The 16,933-nt window shown below is 54.6% G+C and overlaps 2 protein-coding genes across 7 annotated transcripts in view; one reads left to right on the top strand and one right to left on the bottom strand.

The window, feature by feature from the left end:
- The window catches only part of Dop1 (dopamine receptor, D1), a 48,332-nt gene extending 33,151 nt beyond the window's left edge, over window positions 1-15,181 (bottom strand). Inside the window, exon 1 of one of the 2 annotated variants that reach the window (XM_031991534.2) lies at window positions 14,989-15,181. In XM_031991534.2, the coding sequence (XP_031847394.1) occupies window positions 14,989-15,003 (15 nt within the window). In that variant the 5' untranslated portion in view covers window positions 15,004-15,181. Of the gene's footprint in view, window positions 1-6,856; window positions 6,993-14,988 lie in introns of those variants that run through there. The other variant, XM_076373236.1, reaches the window with a different exon arrangement.
- LOC116433441 (uncharacterized) overlaps window positions 1-16,933 on the top strand; it is a 102,524-nt gene that overhangs the window by 35,179 nt on the left and 50,412 nt on the right. The gene's annotated exons all lie outside the window — the stretch shown is intronic.

Raw genomic sequence — 16,933 nt, forward strand, 5'->3', positions numbered from 1 at the left:
TGGATCTAAACGGGCGTCGCTACGAGCGCTGCGCGCGTTTCTCGCCTATTTTCGGTTCTTCCAGTCCCTTGCTTCAGCCTGAATTCCCGATATTTTTATCGAAGTCGCCGTCTCTCTCTCTCTTCCTCCCGAGGCGCGCTTCGAATCGATACCCCGATAATACACGCGGACACTCGCGAACGTTACAACCGAACACGTCTCTCGCGACGGGAGTTCCTTCTCCTCTGGATTCTATTCGACGGACCGTGGCTTTCTCTTCGTTCGCGAAGATCCTCCCGAGAAAAGCGTCCCGGTCGCTCTTCCATCGGGAGCGTGGAACGCCGGGAAACGCGGCGGCCGGCGTTATTCGGTCGAAAAAGCGCAACAGCGAGTTTCCGCTGTTTGCCGAACGGTCCGCCGGCGATTTTTCGGGTCGAGCCGTTATTTACGGGCGGGACGGCGCGATACGGGCAAATAATTCCGACCGATCGACGCTGCCCGCTCCGCTGTCGGCCGAAATCGCGGCGCGCGGAAAGGACCGTACGCGTGATTAATATTTGTAGACACGGACCGAGGAAATTTACGAATGCGCGGCTGCAATACGCGTCGGCATACATTACGCGCACGCCTCGCCGTTGCTGCTGCTGCTGACGCAACGATGCCGGTCGCCGTTTCGGCAACCGGGAATCATTTACGCGAGTTACGCCCGCTGTTCATTAACGAGATCGGTTTCCACCCGTAATTGGACAACGCGCGCGTCGAAATTTTTCGGCGATCTGCGAGACGGGCTTGTTGTGTTTTCCGCGAACTCGAGCGGAACGACGCCGCAAAGCCCGGTATCTTGCGGCTTATCCCGCGTGTTCCGCGGAAAACACGGAATTAAATATTCTCCGGCTTTTATTATTCAGTGAAACACTGGGCAGCGTCCGCGACCCGGAAGCTACAATTTCCAGGGGAATTTTCGGCGCGAAGGTCGCGTTGCGCTTTTAATTGCGCGTTCCCTCTTGCTGCGTGTTCTTCCCCCTTCGCTCGCGAACGGGATAGCTCATCGATCGGCCCGCGGTCAACGTGTCGACCACCGTGACGAAATGAAAACATTTACGCGGATTTACATTCTTTGGAATGTAAAGACGAAGCTGAATTTATGTATCAACTTAAACAAAAGAAAGGGAAATTACTGATCGCCGCAAGCAGCACTGTTGGAGTAATTAAGTCTGTCCGCGACTTAGTCTTGCAAACAAATATCTCCTCTCGGAACGCTAACGTTACTCCGCGAAGGGTTAACACGGTGCTCGAAATTTCTATAAAGTTGGTTCGTTATGTTCGCCGAGAAACCTTATGGAATTCGCTGTTTCCATTAGCGCCCTTATTTATTCAGCGCCTAGACGAACATTGTGCCTGCCGAGCATTTAGATTTCGCACTGCAGCGCGATGCAAGGATCGCGACACGCGGTGATTAATAGTTCAAGGTCCTCCGGACAATCAGCGTGATAATTAGCCGGCGCCGCGAGACGCGAGTCTCTCCGCGCGTTACGATCCTCTGTTTCCGCTCGAACTCGGGCCGTTCGGGATTCCGCGGCGAGCCCTTTGATCTTCGAACTCGCGGCTGTCGGGCGTGTGCGTTCGAAAGCCGCGCGTTGCTAGAAAAGATTAATCGCGGCTCGTGGAACGAACGGGAACGCGGGCATGATTCAAAGCGGCTGCCGCGAACAGCAACCGTGCTAGAAGGGAACGGCGTTTGACTAGCCTCGCTCGGTTGGCTCGTGTAACGGTTATACGAGCTATTCGTTTGTCAAAGTGCACCACTCCGCGGCAGAAAAACCGGGGAAATTGGGTGAAACAGCGTACAATATCAATTTAAGCGTCTCAGCTACTAAAACGTAAGAAAACCCTGAGAGAACCTCTTGCTCGTTCGACCGAGCCGTCAACGCGTTGACGCTCCCTTTGAAGTCGACGACGAACAACGAGAGCAATTCTGTTTGTTTCCTTAATTAGCTGATTCCTCAGGGTGTCCGCTCAAGATTCCATACTTGCAGAATCGAATTGTTATACCTTTGCACGTATAATTCTGAGAATATAGGACGGCCATCGGCGTCGTTCGCAGTTGCATTCGCGAGCGACGGACGTCTATAGGCAGCATTTACGTCAACGCGTTGAGAACGATCGCGCATTTGGAGGCCAACGACGCGTCGCCCTTGCTCGATCGACTCGAACGTCGCCGGAAATCCATGTTCGGTTCCCGGAACTTTTACTTTCGCCGCGGAGTGGCTCGAAAACTTGTCGAAACTAAGTTACACGCGACAGCGTGCGGTCGCCGCTGATAACATCAGCCTGTCGGTACATCCTGCGTCGTTCGGACTGTGCCCTGGGAACTCCCCGCGAAGACTTTCGAGTTTCGCGACGGATAAGATGGACTCGAGTGAATGAGGGAGGGAGCGAGCCACGTTCCTCCCCGGGGATCAACCGGAGGGATGATAGTTCCTCGCGTGGACCGGACGGCAACGACGCACAGAATTTACTCTAGGAATCGTTACGTTTCAAATGAAAATCGTGTCGCACGGCGGAGACTACTTCTGCATCGGTAACCTTCGTCCGAGTAGTCGATTTTCGGTGTTCCGTCGACGAACGGCCGAGCGGCAGCGTCGCTGAGCGCGTCGCTCGCGAAACTGTGTCACGGTGTCTTGCCACGGTTAATCTGGGAACACCGGGATTAACCGTAAATCGATCGTCATTATGCCGTTAAGTCCGCGTTATCGGCGCATCCGCGCGACGGGGATTGATTCGCGTCCGTCGGCCGCGCGGGGTATTTTCGTTCGCCGCTCGGAGCCGGCCCTTCGAGCGGTTTCGGCGGAGATTGTAGGCGGCGATTCGTTCGGACCCTTCCTCGGGCGCGATTCCTTTAATAAACGCGCCGCTATAAATAGCCGGCAACTCGAGGAGCTGGATAAAGTCTTTTGAAAGACGATTAAAAGCGGACCGGGGCGTTTCTTTGACCAGAATTAGACTCGTTGTACGATCAACCGCAGAGCCTTCGATCGTTCGGCCGGCCGGTCGATGCGCGACGACCTCGTTATCGTTTTCGCCCCGTCGTTGCCGGAAGTCGAGGTGATCGCACGCGAACGATCCGATCTCTTCCCCCGACGAGACCACCGAGGAAATCCCGATCGGTTTCGTCCGCGCGCGCCGAAAACCGAAAAACACCGACCGCCGACTTGCCCGCGTTTCCCGTATGAATCGTCGACGTCGGTCGCCGAGTTTCCGACAGCTGGAAACCGGACGCCGGACTCGTTCCACGGCATCGCCGGTCCCAATCGAATATTCATTACCGGAGGAATCCGCGCAAATGAACAGCGATGTAAAGGTACTTTCAATGGGAGGCGCGGCGGCGCGTCGAATACGCGTGATTTTCTCCTCATTGTTTCGATTATTAATTAGCCGATCGAGTTGTTCCCCGGAAATCGCGTTTCGCTCGCCAGCTAGCAATTAACGGCGGCCGGGATTGCGCGTTCGGCGATCGTCCAAGAAGCGAAACGACCGAACCGGGGTCATTCCCGTCAGTTAACCCTAGGCTCGCCGGCGGCTCGTTCTGACCCATTTCGAGCTTCACCAAGGAAATCACGGAAATCGTCTACATCTATCCTCCGACACTTTTATATCCATACATCTCGTAGTTTCACATCATTTTTAGAGTTGTTTTTCAAGAAACATCCGTTCATAAGCCAAATTGACCGTTGTCGGTAGAGACAATTAAGAAACGTCGGTACCCAGTGTTAACGCGTTGAGCGCTTAGTCCCTGGAGATTGACAGAGAACTTTCCCCATTTCTAATTTTAATAGAGTTTATTAGAACGTCGTGAGCAGAGAACTACAGAGAAAACGAACGTTGCATTCGTACCGTGTAATTGCGCGACTCGCCGAGGGATCGCCGTTCTCCGCCGTCCGGACGAAAAACAGAAGAAAACGGACTCCGCGGTGAACGCGTTAACGGAATCGCGTCGCGGTTAATCGTATGTTCGTCCCTGTTACGGCCGATGGCAGTTCCGGGCGAAAACACTCGAAACAAATTGCCATGGGCATCGCGGCCGGATAGAGGTCAGAGAGAGAGCGAGAGGGCGAGAGCCGAGCCGGGGCATTGGTCGATATGCCAACGTCTCCTGCCTGCAAGGTGCACCTCGGGTCATACGCGAGCTGGCGCAACCTGCATCCAACGTTTACCGTTGCATGCGATCGTTTCCTTTCTTCTCTTCCTGCTTTCTGGATCGTCGCCTCCATCGATCGCGTAGAAAACCGAACCGCGAGGAAGGTGCGAAGGATCGAGTCGCGCGGCTTTCCACCGGAGCTCGAAGCTTTCGAAAGCGAAAGTTTCCCGACTGAGAATTTGCGTTCTTTCCTAACAACGGGAGTGTCATCGCGTTCTCTATCGCAAGACTGAGGGTTGCCAATGGTCGCTGAGTCTATACAAAATGGCGTTCATTCGAAACATCGAAACTGTGCGGATAGATTGAATTGCTCTATAAAACGCGAAATATCCATTGTCGTCGCATAAAGCTGAACATTACGTATAAACCTTGGCAATTTCGCTGCATCAAATCAAGCGGCGACCAAGAGTTGCCTCTCGTAAAGGGTTACATATCCAGTTCCGTCGAGAAAACGGTCGTTCGACGGAAGATACGCGATTCAACCCTGAACACTGTCCCGAACGAGTGCCGCTCGCGATCGGCGGCTAACGGGTCGATCGTCCCGCTAGGAGAAGCGGTATTACCTTTCCTTAGCTCGTTTACGACATCGTTTCCCGTTGAAGCCGGCGGACAACAGAACCCCGGCATCCGCACAATCGCGAGCGAGCGGCAGACGGTTCCCAGAGCCGCGAGACCCAAGCAAGAATACATTAATATCCGACCGGCTGCAGAAGTTGCGCCAACTCCGCGGCACCGTTGTAATTAAACCGTTTTCCGCGAGCGAGCAAGAAGCGGTTGTTAACGAATTCAAGGGAATCGAATCGCCGGGAGTAACCGTGTTCCCGGAGGAAACGCCGCGGGCGGCGCGGCTCCTCGTGAAAAGCTGGCTTTACGAGGCAGCCGATGAATTCGAAGCGATCGAGCGGTCGCTTAGCTGTCTCGTCGATCGAAAGCATTGCAATCTCGCTGAACACCGAGGAATCGGCTCGGAAAGCTAACTTTTACGCGGAAATTTCGCTGCAACGCGCGCCGCTGTGCCTCTGCAATTTGCGGAAACCTTTCATTTTCGTTTGAACGCGAAGGAAAGGCTTTCTGCGGCCGCTCGCGATCGTTAGCGGTCGGCCATCGACGAGGACGTTCTCCTTTCATCGCGTTGTTCCGGTTTTTTCACGCGGGGAAAACAAGCAAACGGTGGAAACTCGGGAACGTTCGAGTGGCCGTCTCGCGAGCGGTTTTTCCATCGACCGAATTTCACGCCGCGAATAATATATCCGTCCGTGTCAATTATGAAGAGTTCCGGTAAAAGGTATAAAGCCGATGAACGTTTTAATGGAGGTTTCGGTTCCGGGAACGGCTCTCCCGGTAAGCTGTCCGGATTTTACGGGCCGCCAGTGAATCAGCCCGTATTAGCCGAAAGGAAGAGGCGAATTCGTTGCTCCTCGAACGGCCATCATTTTCTCCTCCGTTCTCCTTCACTTTCCACGATCTCCCACCGTTTTCCAGCATTCTCCGGCGGAATAGCTCGTTACGTATCCCTTAACCGCGTTTCGCCCGAGGGCTCTCGCGAGTCTCGCTTCTGGGCCGAGTTAACGAGATTTCCAGCCGGAATCGCGGCGTTTCCGCTCCGCTCCGCCTTATTTCCGATTCGCTCTCAGAAATGGACGAAATCGCCGACGCGAGGCGCCGATCCTTCGCGGACACTCTCGCGGAATTGCTCGGCGAGCGGCGGTCAATCGAGAACGCTCCTCTTTAAACGGCGAGTCCTCGGTTTACGAGTCCCCGGCCTCGGCTGGCTCGTAACTCGCGGCGCCGGCGGCACGCGCCGGTGCAGATGGCATCGAATGGAACGGTAATTAGATCAAAATGCAAATTACACGGGCGCCCGAATTGCCGCGGCGCCGAAATATCGGAACGATTGCGCGCGTCGAGCTAATGCATCGCGACGCGTGCACGGGAACATCCGTTTCAACGGCGCCCCATTAATCGCCTCGACGAAGACGTTGCTCGCGCGACCGGCCGACGGATTTGCGGGGGACGGGCTTGTAATAATTCAGGGGACGCTCGTTCCGTAGTCGCGTTAATGGATCGCCGGCGACGCGACGAGCTCGCGTCGTAAACGGCCGGCCGCCAGGTGTTCCTTAAGGAACTGCAACGAAGTCGCTAGTACGTCGGCTGAGCGTTAACGTCCCGTGAACCAGACTTCTCGACGAGGAGCTGGATCGTTTCGAGACGACGTGTCCGTCGAATACGGTCTCGCAGCGACGGAAAACTTTAACAGATTTACGGACGTCTCTTCTACACTTCGTTCTATCGTTCTTGGAAGACATTATTCGCGTGTATATCCATAGTTTGCATAATTGCATCAATCAAAGTCAACTTGAACCGTCGACAAATGATGTTTAACCCCTCGTACTATTTACTTTCGCCACTACGCTCGTGTACCTTTTTACTATCGACAATTTGGCAGAAATGGAACAAAATTGTCCACTTTACTTCAAGTGGACATTTTATTTAAAGATAATACAATGATAACAGCAAAATAGTTTGCTTTGATCCGTAATGAATAGCATCGATTGTTGTCAAATTGGTCTAGAAATCTTCATCACGAGTCTCACTCGTCACGGCAAGGGGTTAAAGAATTCAACATCCGTCGAATCGGCGGTAAATCCAGCGTTAACAACGAAAAGTAAGAGACCCGACCCCTCCGGTATAAATCCATGGAACCGTTCCGACGCGATTAACGAGAATCGATGTCTCCCATTCGTCGTCATTGGTCGAACCGTCGGCCGAGCGACGCGGCTCGTTTCCGAAACTAAAAGTGCACGCGATCGTCCATTTCCCCCACGACCGACGCTCCAGGAAGCCCGGAAGCAGCTGTCGACCGACGGAACGATCCACCACACCTCGACGTCACTGTCGATGGGCCCACAGTACTGAAAACACGCGTTCGATCGACGTTCAGATGGAGCCGAAGCGAGAATCGCGAGCGAAGTGCCGGGAAAAGGTGGCAATCCGGGAAACTCGGTTCTGGGAATCGCGGAAAAGCTAAGAAAATCCTCTTCGCAGGCGGACAATGCGGCTTCTCGTTAGCGCAGCCGAGAGGCTTGAGGGAAGACGAGCGAAACGCGTCGACGGCGTTCGATTTGCGTCTTTTCGGGAGACGCGCTCGTTTTCTCGCGTTGCCAGGCTGCCGGGGAGAAGACGACGCCCGGAGAAATTGTTCCGCTGGGACGAAACAAATTTCCGCTGAAAAAGTCAGCGGGAAGCGGCGCGGCCCGGGGAAGCGGTGAAAAACGGTCTGGCAGCCGGCGGTCATAATTAAATCCCGTTTATCCCGATTGCGAGCAGCGACGTAGTCGACGGCGAGGGAAAAGAAGCGGCGAATCGTCGGCAGAACTCGGCTCGATCGGCTCGAAACTGGAACGAACGGGGAAGAATCGTCGATTGGACTCCGATTACGCGATACCGATCGATGCGCCGGCAGCTTTTCGGCCTCCGCCGCGGGAGAAAGCGCAGAAATGTCGCTGGAACTTCACCGACGCGGGCCGGCGAAAGGATAATTCGCTCGGCCTCGAGGATCGTTGCGAGAATCCACTCGGAGAGCTCCCGGGCATTAGTCTCCGCCCGTTTTTCTCCGTTTCCCCTCGGCTTCCGCGTCGCGATCGTCCCCCGGGAAATTCCTCGGCCACGGAGCCCCGTAAGATATTCGGCTTTTAAATCGCTGAATTAAACGCTGGAATTCACGTTCTGTTTACCGGAAGCTCGCGGTTCGGTTAATCGTTGCGCCCGCCGGACCGCGTTTAAATAACGGCCGGGAATTAGTTCCCTCCAGCTAATCGCGCGCGCTGTTAGAACAAACGTTGCCGCGCGGAACGCGAGGGGAGTTTCGAGCGAGATCGGGTTAATCTCTCGGCGCTCCCGCTTTTTTCCGGAGGCCGATTTATCGTTGACATTCGTGTTTTCCCGGGTAAACGACGTGTCCCGCCCTCCTCCTAAGGGCGGGTCCGTCCGTTACGAGCATCGGGAGAGGCGGAAAGGCCGACGATTTAAACCGCTCGCTTTTCCCGTTGCGTCCCCGTGTCTCCTCGCTCCGGGACGTTCGCCGAAGGGAGCGTAATTCCGAGCTTCCTCGGCCGGCCGCGCGGAACGGACGGGAATTTCCGGGGAACGAGGCGGTCGATCGTCGAGGATGATCGGCAGACTGGTCCCGCGGGACTCGACGAATCGGCCGCGTAATTCACCGGGTGGCGGTACGGATTACGCGGCTCGGAGCGCCGGATCGCGGAGCCGTTAAGCGGACGTGGAACGAAGAAAAACCGGCGAGACGAGCGGCGAGTTGGAACCGAGTTTCGCGGCCGAACGGCCGGGAGACTATTGTGCGATGATATACGAGTTCCGCGGCCAACGAATTTGCAAGAGTGCTCCGGAAACTCGCGCGCCGATAAATTATACGGGTCTCGTTTTTGCCGTTTAATCGAATCCGCTTCGGATCGGCCATCGAAGCGCCATATCGCGAGCAGAAACTTCGGAGCATAAAGAACCTTTATACCTTCGAAAGAACGCGCGCAATAACCGGAAGCTCGAGCGGACGTTCTACTGGTCCCGGTTTTGTCGTTTAATCTCGTTTCAACCGTAGCTAATTAAACTTAAATTAGTGTTATCGGACTAAACACTCGTAGCCTGCGAATTTCGAAGTGGCGCAGTTTGAGGGGGATATCAGAGTTTAATTAAATAGAGAAATGGAAGTTGTTTAGAATGTTCACTCGTCTAGCAAGAAATCGTCGAACAATTTAGAGTCGTACTTGACATCTAAGAGTATCTCAACCATCGATCACTTATCGAATAAATGGAACATCGGGTGCCATCGAAACGATCATCCTCGACTATTCCGAGTTATCCAGAGTGAAACGGTCCGCGAATCGAAGCGCGAGGTGCCGAGGAGACACGGGCGCCCGTAAGAACCGACTCTCCGGAGCATAAAGAATCGCCGAAGAATGGATGGCGGTAATAAATGAAACGCGAGTTCCACGTGAACGCCTCGGGCGACCGCGGTGACAATGAACGGAGCCGCGGCACTTTGAAACGGTGGAAACGGTGGAAACGGCGGAGCAACGGCGGCGCCGTCGTTGCAACGGGGTAATCGCGTTCCGGCCTGGTAAACATGGCGTTAAAAAGATTCTCGATCGGAGAATGGTCGACGCCGGCACAAAGGCCGGCCGGCCGGCAAAGAGGATCGGCCGAGGGCTCTCGATTGACGGAGTTCCCAATGGTATCAATGATGGAGGTGTACGATCCGATCCAACATAACGGCTTTGCGCCCGGCATTAGGGCACAGAGAACAGTGTGTAAACCAGCAGGCTTTAGTCGGCGCGCTGAATGGCTATCTCCGAACCGCCGGTCCTTTCGCGGACCGACCCAAGATCCATCGATCCAGCTCCCCGTGAATCGCGGGCCCGCGGAATTCCGCCGGCAACCCTTTCAAACCACTCCGCGTTTGTTTCCGTTCTGAATCGAACCGATCGACGACTTGCATGCGAACTCGTTTCACGCGAGCTGCCAGAGACCGATTGAGAACCGACGATCGAACGGACGGAGCGTTTCAGATCGATGCGGTCAACTTGGAGTATTGTTCGATATTTGTTCACTTGTCCATTGAATCGAGTGGTGAGTGCGCCGGAGATCGATCAAAACCGATGTACTCTGATAAGCCACGATAATGTCAATAATTCACTGCGTCTGGTAAAGTAAGATCGAATTCAATGAAACTGATGTTTCTGTTATCGTTTGTTTACATTCGACGTGAGCGACTGTCTGTCTGGCGTCTTCTCATTCTACTGATTTGACTTTGTCAAACTCTCGGCAGTGCGATGGAGAAACTGGAGATACCGTCTGTGAACGAATTGAAATCTCGGTGAACGTATTCTCGTCGGTTTCGCTACTACGTTCGAGACGGAGAAAGAGGTTGCTTCGTATTTCTTCGGAATTATTGGAAATTATCGACGTAATTTCGCAGGCACGCGTTGCTAAGATATCCGCGCGGCGTGCAGGATTCGCGACCAGCAAGAGATCGGAGAAAGAATTCGCGGGATCGGATGGAGATAAAATTTTAGAATCGGATTAACACTGTTTCGTTCGAGCGATCGGAAGCTCGTTTATTCGCTCGAGGATTTGCGTGGGAATTCGTTACATCGACGTCGGTGTATTACGGAGTCCGTTGATCGACGCACGCGGCGAAAATTGACGAGCGCGCGAGTGAATCGGAGCCGAGAAAATTCTTGATGAATATCGGCGTATAATTGGTTATCCAAAGCTGCGCGAGCGAGCAGAACTTTCGGAGACCTAACCCAACATCCCAGCTTCGAGCGACGAAGTTACGTTATCATGTTTATACGAGATCCGACGAAGCTATCGATACATCTCGAAGAAGTTTCAAGACGTATCTGGAGAATTTGCAACCATATTGGATCGTGGACGGTTTTCATTAAATTTTCCAGCTTAGTCAAGCTATTCGCTATCACGTTCACACTGTTATCGTTTAATTCCCTCGAATCTGAGACTGTCGTCGACTAGTTTTCTAAATTATATACCGATTGGTTGAAGAATAGAAAAGGAAACTACGTACCGATCTCTCGCTGTTTAAGGAATCATATCATTTCTCTACGACTTAGTATTCCAAACATGAAAATTTCATCTCCCGAAATATCCACGTTCGTCAGCAAAGGATTAACACTTTGCCACGTCAAATTTGGGTGACACTGTATTTCACGTAAACTTGAATATGAATTTTCTTGGTAACGTATCGAACGAAGCAAATTTTGTTGGATGTGAGATATGAAGAATCTTGACCTTTTGGTTTCTACTCAAGGAAGAAAACTGTTTCGAGTACACGGGAGTCTTGACGAGTTTACTCGGCAATCGGAGTGTCCAAATGGAATGAAAATCGAAGTCCTAGCGAGAGAAGTTTGTTTCCCGATGAATCACCGACGACAGTTGCAACGATCCCAAAGTGAATCGCGAGACAAGGGTTAATCAGTATTAACCTAGGAAGACGGTTCGCTGTAGCGTTACAAGTTATCGCGGCTTATGCACTCGGCCTCGGGAGTTTGTCGGTCTAAACACTGTGCACACTACTGGTAATCCGGAATCGATCAGGCGCCGCGGCGCACCGCGGCTCGCGTAGATTGTTTATTAACTCTGTCTCAGACGGGCATTAACTTTCTATCGGGGAATTAGATTGTTTTCAAGGAGGGATCAGCCTCTCGAAAATTCAGCCGAGCTGCCCTGTAAACGCGCGAACGAACTGGAGAGCTTTGATTAACCCGCTCGATCAATTACCCCGCTAATTTCCTGAAAATTCGCCGATAATCGTGATATCTCTCGATAAGAAGCGCGTCCTGCTCTCCGATCGTTCTCGCCGGTGAAAAGGTAACAACGCGGAAGCAGCGGGAAAGTGTATAAACAAGCGAACAATCGTCTCGTTAGTTCGCCGCGGAGTCCCGACGCGAATCCAGCCGAAACCTAATCCAGATTCAACCCAGATTTCACCGGGACAGTGAGATTTCCGGGCGCCGACGCGGGGGGAATCCCGGAGACTCGGAAAAGGGAATCGAAACTGCGATAGTTCGAACACTGGAGATTACCGGAGCACAGCTGAACAGTTTCCCTTGCACTTCCCCCCGTCGGATTCCACGGGAAAATCAAATTTTCGAACCGAAGATCAACTTGACCCTCGTCCCCCGCCTCCCGGCGATCTTTGTCGAGCAAATACTGTTCCGACACTCGAGCTATCGTCCCTCATCGGCGCGTTTATAGATCACCCGCCTCGGGAATCACTGTTTAACGAGCGTTTAACGGCAGAGCTAGTCGTGAACGCTCTCCTGAAAGATTGGCCGACCGAATGTAGTCTCCCACTAATTCCTCGGCAATTGCCAGTTTATACATTTTTCCTCTCGACGTTCGGTAAGAGTTCGCAACGAAGTTTTTCAAACACGATCGACCGAATCGAGCTCGAGTTCGAATTCGAAGAGGCTTACAAGCGTCGACAAAAACCAGGAACGCACTTGGAAAGTTCCCACGAGGAACGAGAATTAATCCGTCGAAGCTGCAGAGTAAATCGGTCTAGTTCTCGCGGGCTTATCGCCGGTAATTGATAGAAAAGTTGGCGGCGTTGACGCGCAACAGGCGCGGACGGCTAACTCGGTGCTCGAACCGGAAGTAGTTTGCGTGCAATCGCCGGCCAGACAGATAGCCTATCGGACGATGCGAGATAAGTGGCGCGCTGGGACCACGGGCGATCCGTCTTTCCAGCGCGCTTCCTCTCCGGCGATCTCCGCCCGGAATCCTCGGCGGTTCTCCGGGAGAGCCGTCGATAAATTAGCACGTCGACCGGCGGCGGGATCTCGATCCCGCCACGCATCACTCGTCCCCGGCGGATAAACAGGAACAATCGTCTCTCCGCGATCGTTCCGTCACGGTTTTTACGAGGCCGCCCCTCGAGTCGCAATTTCCTCGGCCGCGGCAGGTCGGAGCGTATACCGGAAGCTACAGGAATGCCCAAGCAAACTGCTTATCCCGTCTCCCGGAGAACCGCCGGGAATCCCGGGGAAGGAAGAAGCGGAGATCGAGTGTTAGCGCGAGCATTCCCCTCCATTATTATACGCGCGAGGGCCGCCATAAACGGAATCGGCGGGATCCGGCGGTCACGCGGCGCGATTGGCTCGACGCGGCGGAGGGTAGTCCCTTCCGGAGCCAGCGGTGCCCTATAAAAAGTATCGGGGAGCTGCTTTGTAATTATAAAGAGATTGTTTCTCGACCCTCGGCTAGAGATCCCGGCGGAGCGCCGCCTGCCTCCGCTGCCCTCGGACCCTCCCAGAGCGCGGCTTTAAGAAAGTAGTCCGCCTAGACCTCTCCTCGGGATTGTTTCGATCGGAATTGGATCGGCGAGCTGTTCCGCACGCGAGTCGTCCCTCCCGTCGACGAAATTCCGCCGTTAATTACCGGGATCGATCGGAGATCGACGGGCGAACGCGATCGGAGGCTGTTCCGAGGCGCTCTCGCCTCTACCCTTTCCTCCTCGCCGCCCTTCCCGCCGGCGTTTCCATGAGAATCGAGGATAAGGAACACAATCGGCGGAATCCCGTCCCACGGCCGCGTGCCGGATTTTCATCCGGAATTCTATTCTCGACCCTCCGGTTCTCCGATGCGTCGTCGAGGGCCGGATCAAATCGGATCCGTCGGGAGCGTTCGATTTAAATCGAGCCTCGCGTATCCTTCCGGGGGCCACTCGACTTCTCCGCGGAATCCTCCCGGCGAGGACATCCGAGGAGACGTTATCCGCTGCGAGATGTATCGTTCCCCGTGACGTGGAGTCTCCTTTTAACGGAATCGTTCCTCGGGATTCGAAGCGGGGACGAATCTCCGCCGTCGAGCGCTGAGCCGGTTCATCCTGGGAAATATCGCCTGCTCGCGAGAGCAATCGCTTCTCCCGACGCTCGCGTCCATCGACCGAACCTTCCCTCGGTGGCCCTTCGAACTCCTTTGAAAACCGCGAGTCACAGCACACAAACTCCCAAAGCACGAAACCAAGTCCCGGCGAGCTTTACGAGGTCGGTCCGCGTCCCCGGTCCGTCGAGGGCACTCGAACGCGAGCGAACTTCGGCTCCGAATCCTCTCGAGATCCGGTCGGGATCGGTTTCCTGGAGTTCCGCGGCGAAAGCGGCGCGATGGGACGAGTCCCGAGAAGAGGACGAGCCGCGCGCTCGGCCGGCGAAAAATCCAAGGCCTCCTCGGGCCCGTGAAAAGCAAGCGACTCGGAAACGCGAGCGCGGCACGGCTGATTAAATCCATCGGGAACGGGCTGCGAACAGCCGCGAAACGTCCGACGCCGGGAAGACGGCCGCGATTCCTGGGATTCCTCGAGCGGCTGCTCGCTTGCGCCTGCACGCTTCCGATTCCTCGAGATCGCGTTCCCAGCGACGAAAAGACGTTCCAGGCACTCGTCGAGGGAGAGACGTTCGGAAGCTCCTCGGCGGAAACTCTTGTAATCGACCGGTCGACCGATCTAGATTACCTGTTGATCGACTCGGTCCACCGGGGCTCGAACGCGTTCCTCCGCTGCGCTGTTGCACGGGCACACGCGAGCACGGTTCTCGATTCGAGAGTCGCTGTTACGATCGGAACCGATCGGCCGCGCCGCGTGGAAGCACTTTGGCGAGAATCGTCGCTCTGATTCTCGCGTACGGATCTCGTCCGTCGATCTAGCATCGACCACTCGCCGGTAATCCCTGGATTCACTGGACACAGGTTGCGATCGGCGCGCTTCCGTCGGACGAGCGCGCCGCTCGTCTAGAACTCGGGCTCCTCGGTTCGCGGGTTTCGACGTGAAGGGCACGCGGACACAGGCAAACAGCGAGTAAACGAGGACAATCATGCTTGACAATCGTGCTGGTGGGCGCGGGGGATCGAGAATAAATCGGAGCAACGTGACGGGGACTCGGTTGTTGTGTCGAACACTGTTCTCATGCACGATGGGGTGTGAGAGGCACGGTCGCTTTCAAGTGTTCCATGGACGTGTACACGTGTGCACGTACGCGTACACGGACACAGGTACACGTACATACATACGTGTACCTGTGTACACAGACACGCATGTGTATATATATAGATACGTATATACAGAGAGAGGTTGCAACCGACGGTACGCGCGTGGATCGCGCTAGCACACCGACGCGCGCGGATGTGTACACGCGTGGAACCGAATCGCTCGCGATTTCGGCGGTCCGGTTTCGACTCGAGAGCGTGCCGTGGTGTTTCTGGGTAGGTTCGTAGCTCACCTGGGGTAGAATCATGACGTGCGGCAGCTGGCGCGCCTCGCCGCGCACTGACTCTTCCGCACCCCGAGCACGGCCGCCTCTCGCCCCCTCTCGGCCCCTCGGCTCCTCGCTCCCTCGGCTCGTCCTCCGTTCCCTCGCCGGGCGGTGCGCAACCCCTCGACCCCCGCCGACCCAGCGACCCACCAACCCTCGCGACTCGACACGACTCGACTCGACTCGACTCGCTCTCGGCAGCATCCACCACCACCGGCAACCGCCGCCGCCGCCGCCGCCCTCTTTCCGCCCCGGTTCTACCCTCTCCTTGGCGGCGTTCCCTTCGAAAAACGGAGCGGAATCGGCCAACCGGCGCGCCGCGATCGTGCTTTTTCCGGCCGCGTCTCGCATTATTCTTCGCGGATAGCTATAGCTCACCCACGTTTATTCGGAGCGGCGGCGTGCTCCGCTCGTTACTTTTGACGACGCTAACGAGGATTGTTTGCATCCGCGTCCGCCGTCGTGCACCGTCGGCCCGCGGACGGAAGCCGGCCGGGCCACCTTGCGGGGTACGATGCGGATCGAGAGCCTCAATTATACGACCCTTTGACTTCTCCCGCTCCCCGATATCGATTGCGCTCGTTGTATTTTTACTTTGACTCGTTTTTTTTCTCTTTCCGTGTCTCCGCTTTCCGCTATGATAAAATAGAGCGCTCCGCTCGCTCGCTCGTTCGCTCGACGTCGCTCGTCGAAGGTAATTTCATTCGCCGCGAGTCTCGCGAATTTCTCTCGATAACCGACAGACGAAGGCGGACGGTCGTCGCTCGATTACGCGAGTCGAGGCTCGTCTACTCGCGTTCGTTAATTCACGGTTAATCGGAGATCGCGAGACGGAGGAGCGTCGAGAACTTTGGAATCCTCGTGGCTCTCGATTCCGTGGATATCGCCTTTCAACGTCCCATTCGATTTTTCCGCCACGATACGTTACATCAGCTTTTATTCAACCTGCTCGCGTCCGAGTACACGGAACGCCACGATTCCAGCTGTTCTTAACCTGCGCGGAACAATACAATTGATTTTCAAACGCTACGTAGTTCGTGATCCACTGGAATTACTGTGCTCGACTCGGTACCGGCATGAGACCCTAATCACCTTGGGACGTTTTTAATTCTCCGCGATGATTAATCATCGTACTGAATTACTTTTCATCGCTTCTGCCCTTAGAGAACCGTTTCCCCGATATTACGAGCACAAGGGTGTCTCTTAACGATCCTCTCCTTCACGGTAACACCAATTTTTCCGCGAAAGAAGCATTTTCCTATGATATTGAATTATCAAGTTTCGTCGAAAAAACGGCGGCTTTGACCGTGGGCGTCTCGTTCTCCTTCCACTCGCCCGACGTCGAGACGCGTAATAAACGGCACGAGAAATTCGCGTTATCGAAATCGCCAATGGCGCCGTAACACTGGAGTTGTATTAGATTTATACACTTAACGCGTAACCCCAAAAATTGCGACAATAGATTATTCTCAGTTCCTTCGAGCACCCGTTACAGTATTCAAGCAAACCATTTATTTTCGAGGTCATTTCGAGTATCCAATACCTTCGAGACATCGACAACCACGAAAAAGAAATCAGTCATATTTCTAACACGGTAGCTCGTGTCGATTCCTCGCGATCCCATTGCATTCTCGTTTTCTTGGAATCGGATGAAAACCTCAGCCGTTCCTCTCGGAGGGGAAGCCTTCGTCATCGGGAATCATCGAAGATCGCCGCGTCGCGCGGTTTTCCGCGGTTCTTGCCGAAACCTGGCCGTCCATCGCGCCGCCAGGGAAACGGAGCCCGATAAACCGACCGATTTACGATTCCGGCCGGTAGCCGAGAGGCGGACGACGATAGGGCACGATTGCCGAGGTTATCGCGTGCGTAAATTATCAGCGGCATCCATTACGCGCCGAGAATCCGGGGGCGG

This window comes from Nomia melanderi, chromosome 13, assembly GCF_051020985.1.
Source record: "Nomia melanderi isolate GNS246 chromosome 13, iyNomMela1, whole genome shotgun sequence".
In the NCBI taxonomy this organism is placed as follows: domain Eukaryota; kingdom Metazoa; phylum Arthropoda; class Insecta; order Hymenoptera; family Halictidae; genus Nomia; species Nomia melanderi.